This window comes from Teleopsis dalmanni, chromosome 1 (assembly GCF_002237135.1).
Source record: "Teleopsis dalmanni isolate 2A chromosome 1, ASM223713v2, whole genome shotgun sequence".
NCBI classification, from domain to species: Eukaryota; Metazoa; Arthropoda; class Insecta; order Diptera; family Diopsidae; genus Teleopsis; species Teleopsis dalmanni.
In genome coordinates, this window is record NC_051846.1 from 77,656,085 (window position 1) to 77,678,362 (window position 22,278).

Consider the following 22,278-nt stretch of genomic DNA (forward strand, 5'->3'; position numbering starts at 1 on the left):
CAATTCTCAATTGTACGAGTTATGTTCCCAATATACTGATATTTTTGGACTTGAGTCTGAACCAATAACCCACAATAACTTCTACAAACAAAAATTGTTAATGGAAGATAGAAAACCAGTATACATAAAAAAGTATCGTATACCCCACTCACATAAAGAAGAAATAAATAAACAGGTGAATAAATTAATTGATGATGGCATACTAGAACCATCCATTTCACCTTATAACAGCCCTTTACTTCTAGTTCCAAAAAAATCTCTCCCAAATTCGAATAATAAAAGACGGCGTTTAGTAGTAGATTATCGCCAAGTTAATAAAAAACTAATTGCTGACACATTCCCACTCCCAAGAATCGAAGAAATTCTCGATCAACTGGGACGTGCCAAATACTTCTCATGTATTGATTTAATGTCTGGTTTTCACCAGATTGAACTTGATAAATATTCAAGAAACATAACGTCCTTTTCTTCGAGCAATGGCTCATATCGTTTTAAACGATTACCATATGGACTTAAAATAGCACCTAATTCATTCCAGCGCATGATGACACTTGCATTTTCAGGCTTAAAGCCTTCGCAAGCTTTTCTTTACATGGATGATCTTGTTGTTGTCGGATGTTCCGAAAAACACATAATTAAAAACCTTAAGGATGTATTCGAACTTTGTCGAAAATACAATCTCAAATTACATCCTGAAAAATGTAGTTTCTTTATGCATGAAGTGACTTATCTTGGACACAAATGCTCAGACAAAGGTATTTTACCTGACGAAAGCAAGTATGATATTATTAAAAATTATCCAACACCCAAAGACACTGACAGCGTTAGACGGTTCGTTGCTTTCTGTAACTACTACAGAAGGTTTGTCAAAAATTTCTCTGACTATTCGCGTCATTTAACCAAACTTTGTAAAAAGAATATTAAATTCGAATGGTCCAAGGAATGTGAAGATTCATTCCAGTATTTAAAAAATGCATTATTGCAACCAACATTACTTCAATACCCCGATTTCAGCAAATCATTTTGTATTACCACCGATGCTAGCAAGCACGCTTGTGGTGCTGTACCCAGCCAAGAGTACGATGGACAGCAACTACCAGTCGCTTTCGCATCAAAAACTTTCACTAAGGGAGAAAGTAATAAATCTACTACGGAACAAGAGTTAACAGCAATTCATTGGGCAATCAACTATTTTAGACCGTACATATACGGAACACACTTCTTAGTAAAATCAGACCATAGACCACTTTCTTATCTGTTTTCAATGAAAAATCCTAATTGCAAGCTAACAAGAATCCAACTTGATTTAGAGGAATACGATTTCACAGTGGAGTTTCTCAGGGGGAAACAAAATACAGTAGCCGATGCTTTGTCTCGGATAACTATAAATGAATTGAAAGACCAAAATCACACAAATACAGCTATACTGAAAGTTACAACGAGAGCTGAAACAAGGAAGAATAAGCAAAAAGTCTGCGCAGACACAAATTTAATAAGACCGACACATCAAAATCATGATAAGCCCAAAGTTTATGAAGTCGTTAGTAGTAACGACGTTAAAAAATGTGTAAAATTAAAATTATCATCCCACAATTGTTTCTTGAAGCATGGGAAAAGAATTTTAAAACACATATATGTTAATGATTTAATCACTAATGGAAATTTAGATCTAGGTCTGTTATTCCAAAGGCTTGATCAACAAGCCGGTGAATTAAAAATTAAACAGTTACAAATGGCACCTTGCAAAAAGATTTTTAAATCTGTATCGCTAAATTCTTTTAAAGAAATAGGCAACAAAACATTAACAAATGTTCAAATAGCGCTATTACCACAGGTAATAAAAATAAACGAAAATAATAAGTCGGCAATTGAAGCTATTCTTCACCAATATCATGATGATCCAGCAGAAGGATGTCATACTGGAATTACCAGAACATTAACTAAAATAAAACAAAGATTCTACTGGAAAAACATGACAAAAACGATTACCAAGTACGTAAAAAAATGTCTGAGTTGTCAACTGGCCAAGACAACTAGACATACGAAAATGCCTTTAACGAAAGTGCAAACGCCTATGTCTCCATTTGACACTGTGTTAGTAGATACCATTGGTCCACTCCCAAAAACGGAGAACGGCAATGAGTATGCAATCACATTAATATGTGACCTAACAAAATATTTGGTAACTATTCCAGTTCCAAATAAAAGTGCCAAGACTATAGCGAAAGCAATTTTCGAAAATTTTATCTTACAGTACGGACCCATGAAACGGTTTCTAACTGACATGGGTACAGAGTACAAAAATTCAATTATGAACGATTTATGTAAATATCTCAATATCGAGAATATTACATCAACATCCCACCATTATCAAACGCTAGGTACTGTAGAACGCAGTCACCGCACGTTTAATGAATATATAAGATCTTACATCTCTGTCAATAGAGATGATTGGGATGTTTGGATTAAATACTTCACGTATTGCTTTAACACAACACCATCGTTAGCACATGGATACTGTCCTTACGAACTCCTGTATAGACGCATTCCAAGAAAATTCTATGATTTCAATAGTGGTAATATAGATCCACTATACAATATAGATGATTATGCTAAAGAAAGCAAATACAGATTAGAAGTAGTTTATGAAAGAGCAAGAAAAATGCTCGATAAATCAAAATTAAAAAATAAAATTAGTTATGACAATAATGTACATAATTTTCAATTAGTAATAGGAGATAAAGTTTTATTAAAAAACGAAGTAGGTCATAAATTAGAAAATAAATATATAGGTCCATATTCAGTTAAAGATATGGAAATAGGTAATAATATAGTTATAGTAGATAGTAAAGGTAAAGCACAAAAAGTGCACAAAAATAGGTTAAAACGATATATTAATTAAAAAAAAAAAATAAATAATAAAATCCAAATAATATATATATATATAGTAATGAATGAATGAATGAATGAATGAATGTAGATATGTATAATGAAAATATATTTGTAATTAAATAAAAAAAAAAAAATTCTTTTATATGCAATATATAAGCAATATATTAATAATACATTAATATATACAATTATTAATAATTACATAAAATTTTGTTTAAAATTTTATTACATTATTTTTTTAAAACAGGAGGTGTAGCGTGCATAAGCATACACTATGTGAGTAAATAAGTATGCTGATATTTATTGTAACTTTATTGCATTCTTGCAATATGAGCCCCTACCGTCCGTTTGACGATAGTGTTTGGGCTGGCGTGTGAAGACGCCAATTCAGCAAATTCTCACAGTATGCTAATGCACACTGCTCCTCCAAATATGAACTTTGTAAAAACATATTTTTAATGAATAAAGTAAGTCTTAAAAGAGAACACGGTTTTTAAATTACTACATTGTATTTAAATTTAACATTTTATTTTTGTATGGTATGATGACATATTCAAAAAAAATATATGTTTACTCTTAACACGCGCAAATTTTGTTATTTATTACTAAGTACCACTGTTTTAATCAACGTGATGAGGCACATAAATTTTCGTTTTCGTGAAATCGAAATTTCTTTCATTCTTAATTTTTTAATTATTATTGAAAAAATTTATTTTCCATTTGACGTGTGATCATGACCCTTTGTATAACACGGCCCTAATTGATTATTCTGGATTTTTATTTATACTTGGTTCACAACATCAATATTTTCAGCAGTACGCTTACAGTTTTTTCTAGTTGAATTCTTAACTTCATAAACAGCACACTGTCAAACACTGTCGGTCGATTATGTGGAATATACATTTCATGTAATTCTCGAAACTTTGTGCAAATATACTTAATACTCTAAATAATTCATTTTATTCTAACAATGTATCAGCTCGATCTGTGAATACTGTTATGTGTCAGTATGAACTTAAATTTTTACATTAGTATTGTACAGTTTGTTTCATAAATGTCATTGGGGTTACAACTTAAAAGGCTCTGTCTGCTTAGGCTTAAGCGCGTTATTTCGAAAGTTAGCAACGCTGTTTGGTTTAGGATATGGTTTTCATTTTTAACTCTTTCACAGAATTGTGATTCACAATGATTTTAATTTAAATTTTTAATAATCGCTTTAAATTATTTGTGAGTTAATGACTTTTAATAGTATTCGTGATGTTCTTGGTCAAAAACTTGCAATGATGGCGTGTGAAATTGGGTTATCATGATGCAAAATCCAGAAATTGATTACTAACACATTCAAGCAAACTGCTTTGCACAAACGTCTTATAACGCCCAAATAATAATTTGTTGACTGTCTAGTTTTCTAACAAGAATTCATTATGAACAAAACCATTGTAATTAATCAAAACAATGAATATGGATTTCGTTTCGAAGTTTTAAAACTAAGCCTCGGCTTTAGCAATTATGCGATCCCTTATCCGCATGAAGCTCAGATCTTTCAACACTAGCTTTGCAGAAGCACGTCTGATGCCCAAATCTTTAAACAAAATTTAGAATTCACATTTTAAATCAATTTTTAAATGGCCATATCTCAAGCTCTGTAAATGATAGGCATAAAATTTTTTGCATGGTTTCTTGATGTTAATCATTACAGTTGAGATAAATATTGTTTTTAAATAACATATTCATGTTTATAAACATGTTTATATATTCTTTAATAAATAAACCCATAAATTTTGGGGACTCAGTCGAGATAGTTTGCGTGTTGTGAAATTCATTTGCGTGTGTGCCAAAAATAAACGGGAAAAGAAATTATAAAAAAAGCCCATGACTTGCTTAAATGATTTTTATTTTGTGTGTAAATTTGATGTCAAGTGGTATAACTGTAGTGAAAGAAGTCATAAATGTAGCGAATGCAACAATAAAGATAAAGCCATTACATATTTTAATTGTAATAAATCTGGTCATAAAACCAACGAATGTGCATTGAAAAGCAAAGACGAAAATGTACGAATTGTAAAAGATGAAAAAGATCTTATTATGCTTAAAAGTATTGTTGTCGTAATTCAAACTTTGCTGTCATTGATCGATACCGGTAGTAAATGTTATTTAACGACGATGCAAGCATATGAATTACTAAAAAGTCAAAACCTTCAGCTTATCGGTTTAGAGAAAAGTTCCGTCACACCTATAGGAAATTGCTGTCGCAATGTTGTTGCATAGGGACAGTCATTCAAATTTGTTATTTCATGTTGTGTCCACATATTTATTAGACGTTGATGTTATGACTAGCAAGGACATAGTAAACAAAATTACTTCATTATCGAATGCAACAAGGTAATTTTTAAAAAGAGTAAAAATATACTTTGTGACCCAAGAAGGCTTCCGTTTGAAGAACGAGATATTGTTAACGTGCAACTAAAATAATGGCTTCGACATGGTATTGAAGAATCGTTCTGAATTCAGTAGTCCGATCGTTATTGTAAAAAAATGGCACATCAGGCAACTGATTAGTTCCTTAATTGATTCAAAAACTTCAAATAAAAAAAATTAGCATTTTGATGTGAATCAGTTGCTTGAACGACCCAAAATGCGTAATCTGATTAGTTTGTGTTTGCAAATGCGTTGGCAGCACTTGTATCAACAGCAAAAGCGAAATATATGTTAATAATGAAATACTCAAATATTCGTGAAGTTTAATAATCCCTTTAAAAATTATAGTTTTACTGAATTTTATTTATTAATTTATGTTATTATTTTTGAATTTTCTTTTTGAGACACCCTATGCTTATAGCGCCGACACTTGGTACTGGCAGCACTATTAATCAAATTTGTACTAATCTGAGAATCTCCGAAATAGTTGATTCTCTGCTTAGTTTCATTTTTGTATGCAAATTTTTGTTGTAATCATCTACTAATCAGTTGCTTGAATACCCCTAATATCAATTTCGTGAAGTGCCATTTGGATTGTGCAATTCGAAAACAGTCTATCAACAACACCTAAATGCTGTTTTTATTTTCATTTTATTTCATTTTCACGAAAATGGACTAATAAAAATTAATTTTAAGAGATGTCAATTTTTAAAACGACAATTTGAACTTTTGGGGTACACCATTTCTTATCAGAAAATTGCACCATCTGTAAAAGTTAGGATATAGCTAAAATTTAAGTTACCATCAATTTTAAAACAGTTAGAGAGCTTTCTGGAACTGGCAGGTTACTTCTGCAAGTTCATATCGAACTTTTCAATCATAGCGAAATTATTACCTGATTAAGAAAAAATGTCAAAAGTTCGAATTTTATGGTAGCATTTGAGAGTTTGAAATCTAATCTGAATAGTAAACCAGTTTTAGGTATCTTTAACCAGCATTATGAAATAGAAGCCTATGTGGACGCATCGATAGTTGGTTTCGGAGCGATTCTAGTGCAAGAATCTACAGATTATGGAAACCTCCACCTTTATTATTTGGAAGTTTTAGTTGTCATTGAGGCGCTTAACAAGTTTCGACTATACCTGTTAGGAGACTGTAATGCATTTGCTACAACTCTGACAGAAAAGATTTGTCTACATGCGTAGTAATGTGTATTCTATTTTTGAAGAATATGTGGCGGTTGCATATTCACATTAATGTTTAAAATGATATGGGTTGGACATGCAAACACAGACAAGTAAATTATTGTAAATAAGATGAGTTGGCCATAAAAGAAAATTTTTAAAAATCAATATTTTTATTTAGTAAAAATAAGGTTGTCATTCTTTTTACGTTTGGGAAAACGAAGAATAAAACAACAGACACGTGTAATTTCAACACACAAAATTGAATAATTATTTCTTGCTTAAATAAATAAATAAAGAATTAAATTAAGTAGGATAAGCCTACAATTGGTGACTCCGACGTGATCAAAAATGTCGCAAGCCGAAGCAAGCAATAATAGCGCATCGGATAGAAATAACATTCCTGCAGATAGTAATGTATCAAGTGATTACAGAAACGAACAAAATCGAGGTGACATTTGTCGTATCGGAATCAAGGCACCAGCATTCTGTAAGAGGGATCCAGATCTCTACTTCATCCAGATGGAATCCCAATTCAGAAACGCAGGAATCACAACTGACCAAACCAAATATGATCATGTAGTCGGCAGTCTTGACAGCGCTACTTTAAGAAATGTCGCGGACATTTTTCGTGCTCCCCCTGCTGTAGAAAAATACGAAGCGGTTAAGAAGCGATTAATTCAAGACTTTGCAGACTTCCAAAATCGAAAACTGCGGCGATTAGTTCAGGAATGCCAGTTAGGTGATAGCAAGCCAACACATTTGTTGCGCACCATGCGAGATTTAGCCAGCGACGCCATGAATGATGGAGCAATAAAACAAATGTGGCTGGATCGTTTGCCTGAAGCAGTGCGAGCAGTCGTTTCAATTTCGGAGGCTGACTTGGACAAATGTGCGCAACAGGCAGATCTGATGTTGGAAATGGGAATCTACAATTCTGTAGCTGTCATCAACACATCTGCACAGAATAATGATCATATCATGAAAGCCTTGAGTAAGCAGGTTGCGGAGATAAAAACTGCACAAAGACAAAGCAGAACAAGATCTCAAACTCCAGATCGCAAGCGACGTCATTCGACCCGTACTGATTCGCAAGTAAAACGTTATCCTATGTGTTACTATCACTATCGTTTCGGTGCGGAAGTAAAAAAATGTTCTCTGACGTGTAGCTTCAATCAACAGGGAAATCAATAGAGACTTCATCGGTGGCGGGCGATGAAGTCCAATTTGTAAATACGTCTAGCCGCCTGCTCATCACGGATCGAAACACACAATTCAAGTTCCTGATAGATACTGGAGCTGATCTCTCAATACTACCAGTGTCTCGATTCAAAAACTCCAAGCTACAATCAACATCGCGATCATTGTATGCAGCGAATGGTTCGGCTATTCCAACCTACGGTAACAAGTTCCTATCAATGAATTTGGGCCTTCGTAGGAAGTTTGATTGGAATTTTATAATCGCCAATGTTTCAAAACCAATTTTGGGTGCTGATTTCTTGAAATATTTCGGTCTTGTAGTAGATGTAAAACTAGATGCCTGAGCGATACGCAAACAAAGTTGAGTACCCAATGTGCATCGGAACACACTGGATATGAGCCAGTATTTTCCATTCAAAACGACCACAAATTCAAAGAGCTACTAAACTCATTCAAGGAGGTGACAATGCCTGTTTCATACAATTACAATAACGAGCCTAAGACTACGGTTCGCCACCAGATTATCACCACTGGTCAGCCTGTTTTTTCGCAACTGACATTATGCATATAGCTGGCAACAATAATGCGGTAGCTAATTTTCTGTCACGCACATCGAAGCGAAGCGAATACGAATAAATCTGCACTTCAACTGAAATGGATACTCATTCCAAATTCATCTAAGGAAATTGCATGTGATGTATCATCAAATCGTGTGCGTCCTTTTGTAACTGAACAGTTTAGACAACGCGTCTTTAATTCAATACATAATTTGGCACATGCTGGTCGGCGAGCCACTATTAAGCAAATAGCAGAACGTTTCATAAGGCCGGGCATGGCTAAAGACTTTGCGGAGCGAGTTAAATTATGTCTTCCGTGTCAACGAGCAAAAGTCACGCAACATAATAAATCAGCAATTTTGAATTTTGACGTACCAAGTGAGCGGTTCGCTGTAAACCACATTGACCTCATTGGGCCTCTACCGATATTGCCTTACATGTATCGATCGGTTTACCAAATGGCCAGCGGTAGTCCCTATCGAGGATATACATGCCAGCACGGTGGCCACAGCGCTCATCAATGGTTGGATTATGCACTTTGGCGTTCCAAAGCAGATCATAACAGATCAAGCAAGACAGTTCAAGTCATCACTGTATGAATTAGCGAAACTCATGGGTGCCAAACATATTCGTACTAGTCTACGTCATCCTCAAGCAAATGGTTTAATTGAACGTTTTCATCGGACTCTGAAAACTGCAATGAAATGTAAGCATGAACATCAATGGTCTGATGCAATACCTTTGATTGTGTTAGCGTTTCGAAATATCTTTAAAGAAGACCTGAAAGCAACTCCACCAGAAATGGTATATGGGAAAACTTTGCGGTTGTCGAGCGATTTCCTGGAACAAGGTAATAATGACAAAATCCCAGAACATGAATTCGTGGAAAACATGAGACAGATGATGTCTCAAATACGATCAGTTCCTACATCATATCACTTAAATGAAAAGGTATTTTTACAGAAGGAACTGCAACATGCTACTCACGTGTTTTTGAGGGATGATAATGTCCGCCCACCATTACAAACACCGTACGATGGGCCATTTAAGGTAGTGAGGCGTTCAGACAAGACGTATGATCTTCTAATCAAAGGAAAACCTGTGCAGGTGAGTGTTGATCGGGTAAAGGCAGCATTTTTATCAAGTGGCAATGAAGACGTAAACCCATCACGTACAGAAAATATGGCAGATACTCGAATAGATACCAAACGTAGTAATGTAACACGAAAGGGACGATTAGTGCAGGTTCCAAGAAGATATGTTAAATTTGACTTAACGTGACATGACTCGTTCACTGCCAGGGGAGTGATGTGGCGGTTGCATATTCACATTAATGTTTAAAATGATATGGGTTGGACATGCAAACACAGACAAGTAAATTATTGAAAATAAGATGAGTTGGCCATAAAAGAAAATTTTTAAAAACTAATAATATTTTTATTTAGTAAAAATAAGGTTGTCATTCTTTTTACGTTTGGGAAAACGAAGAATAAAACAACAGACACGTGTAATTTCAACACACGAAATTGAATAATTATTTCTTGCTTAAATAAATAAATAAAGAATTAAATTAAGTAGGATAAGCCTACAAATACGATTACAAAATCGAACATCGCTCTGATTTAAAAATGTGTCATGTAGATGCATTAAGCAGGTATGCAATTATGTCTATGCAGATGCGCAATGCTTAAGTAAAAAATGGCAATCAGTTTCCAGAGTTACCAGACTTTTATGAAATTTTGAATTGATGTGGATTTTAATGCTATTTCAAAAATGTGTTCAATTTTTTTATTATCTTTAACTAATCTGAAGTTATCACCTTATAACAATCCCTGTGGAACTGGCTACAAGATCGTAATGAAAAATCTAGGCGTTAAGTCTTTGAACTCAACACTGCAGAGCGATGACAAAGGAAATATAGTGGACCCACTATTTCCAATGCACAATGAAATACTAAATCGTAAAGAGCAAAGCTTGAATGAAGTTCCGCCTCCGATCACGACCGATGAGCTCAATATTTCTGCCAAAACTCTAAAGAGACAAAAAACACCAAGAACAGACGGATTACACTCCGAAGTGCTTGAAACAATTGCACATAAGCGGCCGCAGGTATTGCTAAAAATGTACAACGCTTGTCTAGAAGAAAGAGATTTTCCTGAGATATGGACAATACAACAGCTCATGCTAATAACATAACGCAAAGCTAAGCCAGCATCTACAGATACATACTGCTCTCTTTGTATGTTAAATACAGCTGGAAAGCTATTGGAGCGAATGATAAAGCCCCGATGTATTGAATACGTCTGCTTGACAACACGGGATTATACCAGGTCGGTCAACCATAGGCGCGATACAGACAGTGTAGAACTAGCGCAGAGAGGAAACCATCACTAGCCATTTGTAGTGCTGACGAACGAAGTTCTAAACTTCCCACCAATTTCACCTTTTTGAAACAGTGAAACATTTATCATGTACGTAATATATGATTGGAAATTTCCATTATTTTATTGCTATTACGCAGAAAATAGAAAGTAAAATATAACTAGGTCAGTTATCTGTTGCAACTGCCAATATTTGAAAACATGACGTTCTGCAATAAAAACTGAGTATTGAGTTCAATGGCTGAAATCAATAATATTTTGCAACAAACGCTTCCGCGTTGTATGCAGAAAATTATTAAAAATAAAATGGGTCATATTAATAATTTGCATTACGTACCAAGAAAAAGTTTCGGAACAAATTGTTAATAAAATTCTAGGGTATATAGTTAGGACTAGATGTACAACAGATATGTCTCGACGCAGAAGAGCAAGATAAGCTAAGATGATGCAGAAGTTTGGCTGCAGGCTATTAGCAAACAAAGATGGCGAAAAGCCAAAAAAAAACAGGAGCCTTCCCGAAGTAATACGAAAGTGATCCCAGCAAGGTCTCCCTGAAAAGATATTTGGTGTTTTAGTCGGTAAGAGTCTTGCACTCCGGTATTATGACAATGGTATTGACGGCCCATGATGGGTTTCACATGTCACATGGCAAAAGAAAAGGAAAATCACAAAATAACTGTTCACTAATAAATTTTTTTGATTGGTTCCCTTTTTTAATTTTTTAAATGGTTATCTAAATTAATTTTTGTTGTATATATCTTTTAGTATATTAGTACTTAAATATTAACAATTTTAATTGTTTAAACAATTTCATAAAAGTTCAATCAATTATCTTTGAAACGCTGTAAATTTCAAGTTTCTAGCTTTTATAGAACTTGAGATATAGTCATTTGAAAATGTGTCTACTATGCCAATTCTCAAAACCCCATGAGTCCATATCTCCTAGAAAAAACATCATAAAATTTTTTCCCGAGATACGGGTCTTCTTATTTTATGAAAGGAGCTCATAAAATAAAATTTCAGCCAAATCGGAGATCATGAGGTCAATTTTTGCCAAAATCCGTCCGGTTTGTAAAAGAATGACCCATATACAAGTAAATTTAGATGTTTGTTAGATGTTTGACTTTGTGCACTGTTGGTGACATGTTGTACTAAGAATTAATTATTATATTGAATTTTAAATGCTGATTGCGCTATAAAAACATTTGCATTTGTTTTATTCTGCATTTATTTATGTTTACTCATGTGAACAAATAAAAGGTTTAACTTGTTTATTTGGATATGAAAATTTTTGTAAATTTCACATAGAAAGTACTATCTATAGTACTATATATCTATAGTAATACTTTCTTTTTTATCTTTCAAGCATAAAAATTTCTCAATCGTATATAATGATGAATACTTTTCTGATTTTCATTTTGGATCAATACCACAGTCAATATATAGATATTATTTTATAGGTTTTTGGAGAATTTGTTTTGAATTTGTTTTTTTTAAACGCTTTGCCAACAAAATTTAGTACTTAATAGTTTTATATTTATGTTATATTTATGTAACAAATGTATCATATTTGTTACAATTAGAGAAGTACATAAATAATATAAATAAATAAAATTTACAAGCATTTATATTTGTTTATTCATAAATAAGTAATCATAGAATATTATGAAGTCATTGCAAATTTTTTATTAATATTTTTTATTAGGAACACTCGTTTCTCGGTAAATATTAAAAATGAAACTATTCTGCTTCTTCTCTCTCATACTCGTACGATTCATTTTGTTTATTAAACAAAGGAAACCTTATATGCTATTATTTAGGCAACACGCTTTATTTATGAACTTATATTATCATAGCAAGAATCATTTAATTAACTACATAATGTATAGTATTGAAATGAACTATCCAGTTTAAAAATTTTAAAATTAAAAATTTATTTTGTTTTAGATATGTGCAATTTACAAGTCGAAATCGAACAGAATGAATGCCGCTTAGAGATATATCCGCTCACTCAAAGCATACTCGATTTATTATATACTTTAATAAAAATGGGAATACCAAACAACTTGGGATCTGGGTCCCGAAAACCCGGAATGGAACCTTATTTAACATTTATTGTAAATGAAATATTTTTGAAGTTTAACACTCGGTAAGATTGTTTATGTATTTACTAGAGTATTTTTAGTATGTATGGATGTTCGGATCTTGGTTGCCATTCAACGAAATTGTTGCAATATTTATAAAATCATTAAATATGATGTTTATAGATGGGTTCATTGAGCTTGAAGTTTTAGAAAATAACTTTTCTTTCCATGCGTTGGTATTAAACATATTTGCTATTAATATACAATATTAATAACACTGTGCGTTTAAAATTCATTCATTTAAGTTAAATTGGGGCTGAGCTTGTATCTAAAACCGGTTTTTCTTCTCGACATTTAGGTCACTGATAATGACGGGTTAAAGTTAAAAATTGAAAAAAAAGGCACTTATTCAAATTTAATGCTCAGTAAACGATGTCTGATCATTATTCGATTAATTAACAATTCATATTAAACAGTTTTATGAATGTTCCAACAATTTGACGAATGACAAACAACATTTTAAGATATTCGTAAATAACATTCACCCTAATATATGCATGCAAATATATTTACTTAAAAATGAATAAATTAGTAATTGCTATTTTTTTTACTTAAATTTAAAAAGAAACTATAAAAATACGATTGAAAAATGGCAAATTGCGGAAAAATGTTTGAAAATATTGCGTTATCTATTAGAAATATACGAAATTCATAATCAAGATCTCGTTAAAAATAAAAGAGATCAATTACCAGGATATCATATTATGCTGCAGCTGCATACAAAATCCGAAATGCTACACTTGATTTTATTAATAATAGATGAAACAAGGCTTAAATTAGATGAATATACTAAATTTAATGAAAAAAATGATTTGGAAGAATGTGGGTTGCATTGCTTAAAAATATTAAAATTAGGACTAGAAAAACAAGACTCGTTTTTTGAGTACCATTCAACAACTAATAACACAATATTATTATCAGGGTTGAAAAATATTCTGCTGGATGTGAATCCACGCAGCGGTAATCCGGATCATATATTAAATACAACTAAATTTGTTACCTATAATTGGCTTCCCAAGCATCGCTACAATGCCATTAAAATTTTAAAAATTATTTCTAAGCAACCAAAAGTTACTCACCAAATACTTGACATGTTAACTGAAAATATTCAAATTCAAACAGAAATTCGAAATGGATTTATGGAATGTCTTGAACATGATATTACGCTCCCATTGCAATACTCTGAAATGGAATCTATTTCAGCAAATCAAGCTCTTAAAAAAGAATTGGAACTCAAAGAATCAGTTATAGATTTTCTTCAAGAAGGTTTATATCAACCAGCTCCAAATCTAACCCATTTTTTGCTGGGGTTCGATACCTCAAAGGATTTTAATCAGACTCAAAAAATGCGAGTTATTGACGTATCATGTAACTGTTTAAAATCCATAATATCATTATTAGATAATTACTTAGAGGTTTGTAATATAAATTAACATTCATATCATATTTTACTTTTTTCTTCTTTTGTTGTTTTAGGTACAAGATAAAGCTTACGATAACAATTTTGAGAGATTTATTGAACGTTGTTATTATTTTATCTACTCATTATGTGCTAACCAGAAAACATCAGAAACAATATTACGTTATTTACGCAGCTGTGGTGATTTTATGAGTCGTCACATTTGTGCTTTCCCTTTTTCTTATATGAAAGAGCCACATATTTTAAGGCAAATGAGTTATGTGCTGAAATGTATTGCTATAGAATTGAAAGTTACTTCGTCGAATTGTCAAATAAGCAGATTCCAGTATTTGTGCGAATTATTAGTGAGTACCGACAAAAACGGTTATCATAATAACATACCGATGGATATAAATAATTTATGTCCACAATCTTCAAACTTACTAACTGATAAGTTTATATGCAAACAGCAATCCGAAAAGTCATTAAACCTAATTTTATGCAACTTGCTGGATATGATATCTTTCGAAGTAGTAAATCATTCCATCCCAAGACTGGAATTTTTTGACGGTTCTCTCATATCTCAAATTCTCCATGATTGTGAGATTGAAAACGAAGAAGGACTGAAACAAATTAGTATTAAAAAATTAGATCAACTTTTGCATGACGAATTACGTACTGTTCAAACTACAATAGCCACTGGTCAACGTAAACATATATTGAACGAAATCAAAGTGTTATTATATTTTGCTCTTCAAATTAATAACGGAAGATGTAAAAGTTTTGCAACTATTAAATTTATTGAAGCTTGGTGTCAGGTAATAGCATATTTATTTATTTATATTTATTTTATTTTAAGTTTTTCTAGGTTACGGAAATTTTATTCAGCTGTGCTCCAGAATTAGCTTTATCAATAAATACCAAACAAGAACTTATACTCGAAATATTACAAAAATTACTAAGTAAAATTGTACCAATTCAACCGATATTTGAGGTTTCCATATTAACTTCAGGAACTATGTTATTACTTTTAGTCAACTTACGTTATAATTATCAGACTTTAAGAAGAATTGGTAATATATACATCCAATAAAAATATTGTTAATAAATTTATTTAGTTGCAGAAAAAGATAATACCCCTAAAAACCGTTTGGATACATTAGAGGATGAACATAAAACAATGTCAACTAAATCAAATTCGCTTAGTTTGAAATTTATTCTGAAAAATATATTAGAATGGATAATAATAAGTGGAGGAGCTTCGCAAAAGTTACGAATTAATTTATATGCATCTCTTTTAAATTACTTAAGAATTATAAAAGGATGTCACAATCGAAATTCTAAAGAAGATATAACTAACGAAATGTAAGTTTCATATAAAACGTTGTTTTGAATTTTGTTCTAAAATGGTATAGGTAAATTACTTAATGTCTTTTAAATATCCTATAATTTTCAGATATATATTAGGGTTGGATAAATCAATAGTCAAGGATGTTCCTCATAATGAATCAGCACTAATTCAACTAACAGTAGAGATTTTTTTATCATTTGGAGAAAAGTTAATAGATATTATATGTAGTGATTGTATCACTGGTCATGACATCTGCAAAATGACAGCATTATCATGCATAGACGGTCTATTAGAATTGGGTTCAATGTCAGATTTTATTACTTTTTTCGCTAAACGCGGCTATTTAGCTCATTTAATTGAAAGCTTATTAAAATCAGATGATAATCTTTGTTTAGTTTTAAAAAAATCTCCGAAAAATATAAAATCCCTTTATGTTTACGAATCAAAGATGTCAATGCTTTTGCGTTTAGCTAGTTGTCATATGGGTGCTGAGCTATTATTAACTGAAAAAGTTTTACATGTTTTATCTAATATGAAAGTATATGATATGTATCCCGATTTTCAAAATAGGAATGATTTAATGGAGGATAATGATTTAAATGATTTCATTCCTTCAATTGATATGCGATATCGTCATATCCTTTTTCCAGCTTTAAATTTTTGTGAATGTATAATATCAACATTAGGCAAAAAAAATCACTCAGCAATATCGCAGGTGACACACTTTTTGTTGGCACATTGTGGAATGGTCGAAACCGTATTAAGAAGTGGAACACCATTCATGCAACTAGAACCATTACAAGAATATGCAGCGATTACTGGACTTGTTGCTCGTACAATAAATCAGGTAAGTATGTTATAAACAACAAGTATTAGAAAAACTGTTATATGTTCATATATCTCATATCCAGGATTTTTTTTGGTTCTATTATATCGTAAAAATAACCATTTTAATTAAACTAAGCAACTATTCAGAAATGATTTAAAAATAATAATATTTTGTTTGCCAAATCTAAATGTAGAGAATTGTGCTGCACATTAAGTCTTTTTTATATAGTAAAACAACACATATAATATAGCGTATAATACGGAGGGACTAACAAAAGTTCGCTTAGTTAGTAACGCGGTATACATTTTTGACAAATGAAGAAATACTAGCTTATTAGACATTAATTGTAATATTTTATTTGAAGCTTAATCCATGCCGCAGTCGAAATTAAAATAAAGCGAAAGATTGCTAACAAAAATTTGATGCGAACATTGCTACAATAGATTTGGTTTTCCATTCGTTACAAATTTCGGCGTAAACTTAAGAATATATAAATGTTTAATAAGTGTCAAATATTATATAAAAAGAATGCACTATCACTTTCGACAATCTCGGAGTGGTTTCGCACATTCTAGACTGAACATTCTTCTATGGAAGACGAATATGAAGGTCGTCCAAAATTTTTGCCTAAAATTGATAGAGATCTATGGGTAATTCAGAAAATAATTGTACATGAACTTAGCTTGAATGCCAGCTCTTCGCGAATCTTGGATACACGTCTAAATCATATCGATGCGTTCCCTTTGGATGTTCACTAAAGCTTGCGTGTGCAGTTTGCCGAATATTGTCTTCAAAAGTTTGAAAATGAAGAGTCAAGCATCTTCAATAAAACTGTAACAGATGATGAAGCATAGAATACTTCAATATTTCTTAATATGAAAACGAATAACCTTATTGCGCTCTCAGAGACACAAGAAATTCGTAATTTCTGGGGAGGGTCTTTCACAATAATAAGGAGATAACTAATCTCGGAAGTTACAGGCAAAAAAAAAATTAAATTTAAGGAATGTTTTAAAAAGTGGATCTAGCGGTTATGTTCTAAGTTATGCAGGGACCGTAACAGTTATCATAAAAAAAATAAAAATCATCTTATAAGTGTTATCATATGCATTTTAAAATAAAACTCAAAAAATAATAATTAAATTTGATTTTTATTATATTCATCAAAAATAATAACTATTATATGCCTTTTATTTTTTTCGCGCAGAAATAACTCTTAAAATTTGCTTCTTATTTTAAAACGCACAAATAACTGGTATACTTGCGTTATATAATATAAAAAGCAAGAGTATCGCGCAAATTCTGCGCGATATTTTTAAAATGAAAATATAAAATGCAATTTTCATACAAGGTAGTTGTTTTTGCAATTCCGTAGAAAATGTTTGAAAAGGTTGGTGCAGGTAAAGATTTAGTTCAGTTTTTTGTTTTTGTATTTTGGATTCATATTTTGTATTTAACTTTGTATTTTGTAGGAGAACAAATTTGTATGCAAAATACAAAAACAAAAAACTAAACTAAATCTTTACCTGCACCAACCTTTTCAAACATTTTCTACGGAATTGCAAAAACAACTACCTTGTATGAAAATTGCATTTTATATTTTCATTTTAAAAATATCGCGCACAATTTGCGCGATACTCTTGCTTTTTATATTATATAACGCAAGTATACCAGTTATTTGTGCGTTTTAAAATAAGAAGCAAATTTTAAGAGTTATTTCTGCGCGAAAAAAATAAAAGGCATATAATAATTATTATTTTTGATGAATATAATAAAAATCAAATTTAATTATTATTTTTTGAGTTTTATTTTAAAAAGCTCATATATAAAAAGCATGCATAATATTAAGGATAAAAGTTGTTAGAATGATAACTATTTACTTAAATAAGAGTTTAGACAACTTTTTGTTGCTGCTTTTTTTCACAAAAAATTTTAAAATAACTGCTATTTTCGGTCTCTGAAGTTATGTAAAAATAATAAAAAATTAAGATTAAAGTGTGCTAATTAAGTAGAAAATTATTTTTGTTAAATTTGGAGACAACTAAGCGAACTTTCGGTACTCTCATCGTATATCTTTTTAAAGCTTGGCATTAATTAAGTATCAATATTAAGAAATTATATGTGATTTATAAATTTTTTAATATGTGAATTCTATTTGTTTAGAATATATTCTCTCTTAGTGAAATACATGCAACTGAACACAGTGACATTAATTTATATCGTACACATAAATTGATGCTTTCTTCGTTAAGTCAATTTTTAGTTAACGAGAATACATTTAAAGAAATGTTAAGATTGCAATATATTAAAGGACCCATTAATGATGCTACTAAGGATAAATACATAAAAACTTTTTTTGAAATAGCTGCTAATTTGTCATTATTTTGTTGTAATGCAATTTCTGATCATTCTACGGATCGCAGAATTAATGGAATAATGTTCTTAGAAACAATTCAAAGTAACGATAATTTAAATAATTCAAATAAAATAATCCATTATTTAAATGTTATAATCGATCAACTAAAAAGCTCTGTAGAGTTTGTTTATAACCAAAATTATACAGCAGATAACTTATTGTGCCAAAAAGCTGTACCACAAGACATTAACGGTGATGAATTGGTAACACATAAATATGGTAAAGTTAATATAATTAAAACATTAGGTTGTTTTGTATTTAAATTTTTATATTTTTTAGTAAAAAGTTTTTTTAATATGAACCAGTGCTTGTGTACAACAAGAGACGCGCTATCGCTTTGTGTATTTGTAACAGAACAGTGTTTGTATTTACTATGGAGCCATCTCGACTTTTATGTACGAAAAACGTTTTCAAATGATTTTGAGCATAAATTATTACTAGGTAAGTGAAATTAAAAAGTTATTGCTGGAATTTATTTATAAGTGACAATACGATATGATACAAGCATATACATATTTTTTTTTACTAAATTGTATTTTTGAAAAATATTTAAAGCAATAAAAAAGGCTAGGTTTATTAATTCCTTCGTAAAACCAATGAAATGGCGAATAGTCTGTAAAAATCTTTTTAATTTAATCTGCTCTACAAATAATATTTTTTGTTGATTTTCTTCCAAATCGCTCAATCGATCTAATGATAATTATAAACACACAAAAAAATTCTTGAATTGTTTGAAATAGCAGCTTAATAGAACTTATTTCCCTCGATTCGTGCATATCTTCTAAAAAAAGACTATAATAACAAAAAAATATGTACAACATAGGTATAATTAGATAAAAAAGTATTTCAAAATTACTAGACGACTCCTACTAAGACAAGATTTGATTAAAATAAATATTAAACATTTAGTATATACTAGTATGGTGATCACCTAATATTTTCTTTTCTTTTTTTTTAATTTTTTTTTTTCATTAACACAACTACTTAATATTTTTAACAAGCATTTTTAGTTTGATGATTTACAAATATAAGCACATTAATGCTAACGGCGCTAGGTTTTATTACTTAGTGAGGTCAAAGGGTGTTATTATACGTTTTAGTTTTCGTGCTGGTTCAATTACGTTGATTAACTGTAAAACTTCTTTATTTTTATGTTGTGTAATTTTCCTTGAATGAACAAAAGCTTGCGTCTTTACAATGTCCTTAATGGGTTTGGTTGCCAGCGGAAATATAAAATTCATTTTGCATGTGAAGTAGATGTTTTTGTGATTTCATACGAAATGTATTAAAGGGTTGGTTTACGTAAAGAGTTCGGTTAGGTTCAAAAGACGTGTGCTGACAGTTGTCAGCACTTTCACTCGGAGGCATATATTGGCCATTGTAATGCCGTCAATTATTATGTAGAGAGAGGCAAATTGCTAACCTTTGTTATCCTTGTTAAATCATTTGGTTTTACAGATGAAGTTGAGAAGATCCGATAAGTTTGAAATTGTACAAATCGCATATCATTAAAAATGCCGTATACTTTCTGCTCTCTTCCGCTATTGGTTTTTGGTAATACCCTGAGTTAAGATCAAGATCGCTTTTTGTTGTTTTTCGATACTTAGTGAAGGAAATTTTTCATTGATCATGTAGTTATTGATACATCGATAATAAACGCCACTGGTCGTTTTAGCGTTGGTATCTGATTTTGCATGATATACTGTTTACGCTGATTTTTTATATTTATTTTATTTTTTATTTTATTTTAAACATCTTATTACTAATTACATAATATTACAAATTTTTATTTTAATTATACATTGCATAAAATAAAATAAAATAAGTAAACCTTATATCACGAACGTCATTTAGATCAATGGGTTAAATTTCATTGGAGTGAATGTTAGGTGGTTTTTCAAGAAAGTGGTTCAACTTTTGCAGATTACTAAAAAGAAAGGTGCGGCTTTTACTGCAAGCTATTGAATATTAATTAATGGCTAGACGGTCAGTTTTTTTAGACGGGGAGTAATGGATAGAAGTGCGAGATTCTTTGCTAAGGCATTAACATATTCTGTCAGTCTTTTATTGTATTTTTTTCTTATATTGTCAAATCCAGCATTAATTACGGGAATTTGTAGATCTCCGTGGATACTTTAAATCCTTATATACTATGGGGCACCAGTGGTTGTTTTCAGTATTTTTGACTGAGCTCTTTGTACAATTTCAATATTTGAAGCACTAGCATTACCAGATAGTTGGTTACCCTAAGTCCATATTGATTTTATGATGGTGTTATACAAAAGAAGTTTATACTCCAAGCATAGTGAGGAACTGTTATTAATGAGCCAATACAACTTAGAGACTTGAAGCTTTATCTGAATTTGTTTAGCTTCAATATGCTTGCACCAAGTTTGTCGTCTGTCTAGGAAAATACATAAGTACGTTATGTTATCTGCTTGTTGTATGATAATGTTGTTTGGTGTAATTGTTGGAGATGTACTTCGATTTAAAGTAAAAGTGATTTTATCATTTTACTAAAATAAAAGTATTTTAGTTCATTAATTTTAATGCGCTGTTTTGGCAACCATTTCTTCAACCGAAATAAGTGAGATTGAAGTTGTTCGAAGCTAGTTCGGCGTTTTTGTTTCAGCATAAAATTGCCGTATCATCGGCAAACGTAGTGGTGATAACTAAACTAGTTATTGGGATATCAGATGTACACACAAGACAGGGCCTGGAACACTTCCTTGTGGAACGCAAGCTTCTATTGGGAAATTAGTAGAAGTGTATAATTTATATTTGACTTTAAAGGTTCTATTCTACAGAAACGATTCTTAAATTGACTGGACATTTGCAGGTAATAGTTCCATGTTTTTCTTTAAAACCAAACTGGTGGGAGTGTATGAAGAGCCAAGCGTGGGATCTATATCTGATTTATGAATCATAATAATCATGGGTGTTTTCCACTCTGTTGGGTAAAAGCCAAATTTAATAATGGCATTAAAAAGTCTCGTGATGAAATTTATGGCCAAAAACAGTAAATTTTTTTTTATCATGATGGGTGAGATGTTATCATATCCTGGTCCCTTTTTGCAATCTAACTAAAACGTTAAATTTTCCTTCATCGCTTAGCGCCCAGTTTCCGAGAGAGTTTCTTATTAAAGAATCGGATTCTATGGGGGAATTTATACCTTTGCTAGTATTCCATAAGGATAAATGGTTTTTGCCATTTGGACATAGGTTTTGAATATACAGTGTTGTGCACAACAAAAGCAACCAAAATTTGCCCATCAAATAAATAAGTTTTTTGTTTACTTTTTACTTTACATTCTAAAATCTAAATACACAGTTTTATTTGTTATTGTATTAGCTATTATAAAAAAACAACAAAATCTACAATTCTTCATAACGGGTTAATTAATTCACACAAATAATAAAATATTGCGAAATGCGGCTGTGCAGAACAATAGCAACTGAGACAAGATCAATGATAGATCTATGACCAAAGTGCATTCTAGCAAGATA

At 31.3% G+C, this 22,278-nt stretch overlaps 2 protein-coding genes across 2 annotated transcripts in view; both read left to right on the plus strand.

Moving 5' to 3' along the window:
* Positions 1-8,863: 8,863 nt before the first annotated feature.
* LOC119685520 lies at positions 8,864-9,532 on the plus strand. Its single transcript, XM_038099822.1, has one exon. The coding sequence runs from the start codon at positions 8,864-8,866 to the stop codon at positions 9,530-9,532; it is 669 nt and encodes a 222-aa protein (XP_037955750.1).
* A 3,053-nt stretch (positions 9,533-12,585) lies between these two features.
* The window catches only part of LOC119685527, a 22,975-nt gene continuing 13,282 nt past the window's right edge, over positions 12,586-22,278 (plus strand). The window contains exons 1-8 of the mRNA XM_038099834.1: positions 12,586-12,781; positions 13,342-14,191; positions 14,253-14,993; positions 15,044-15,248; positions 15,294-15,540; positions 15,632-16,373; positions 18,519-18,990; positions 19,051-19,212. Of these exons, the coding sequence (XP_037955762.1) occupies positions 12,681-12,781; positions 13,342-14,191; positions 14,253-14,993; positions 15,044-15,248; positions 15,294-15,540; positions 15,632-16,373; positions 18,519-18,990; positions 19,051-19,212 (3,520 nt within the window). The 5' untranslated portion in view covers positions 12,586-12,680. The remainder of the gene's footprint in view (positions 12,782-13,341; positions 14,192-14,252; positions 14,994-15,043; positions 15,249-15,293; positions 15,541-15,631; positions 16,374-18,518; positions 18,991-19,050; positions 19,213-22,278) is intronic.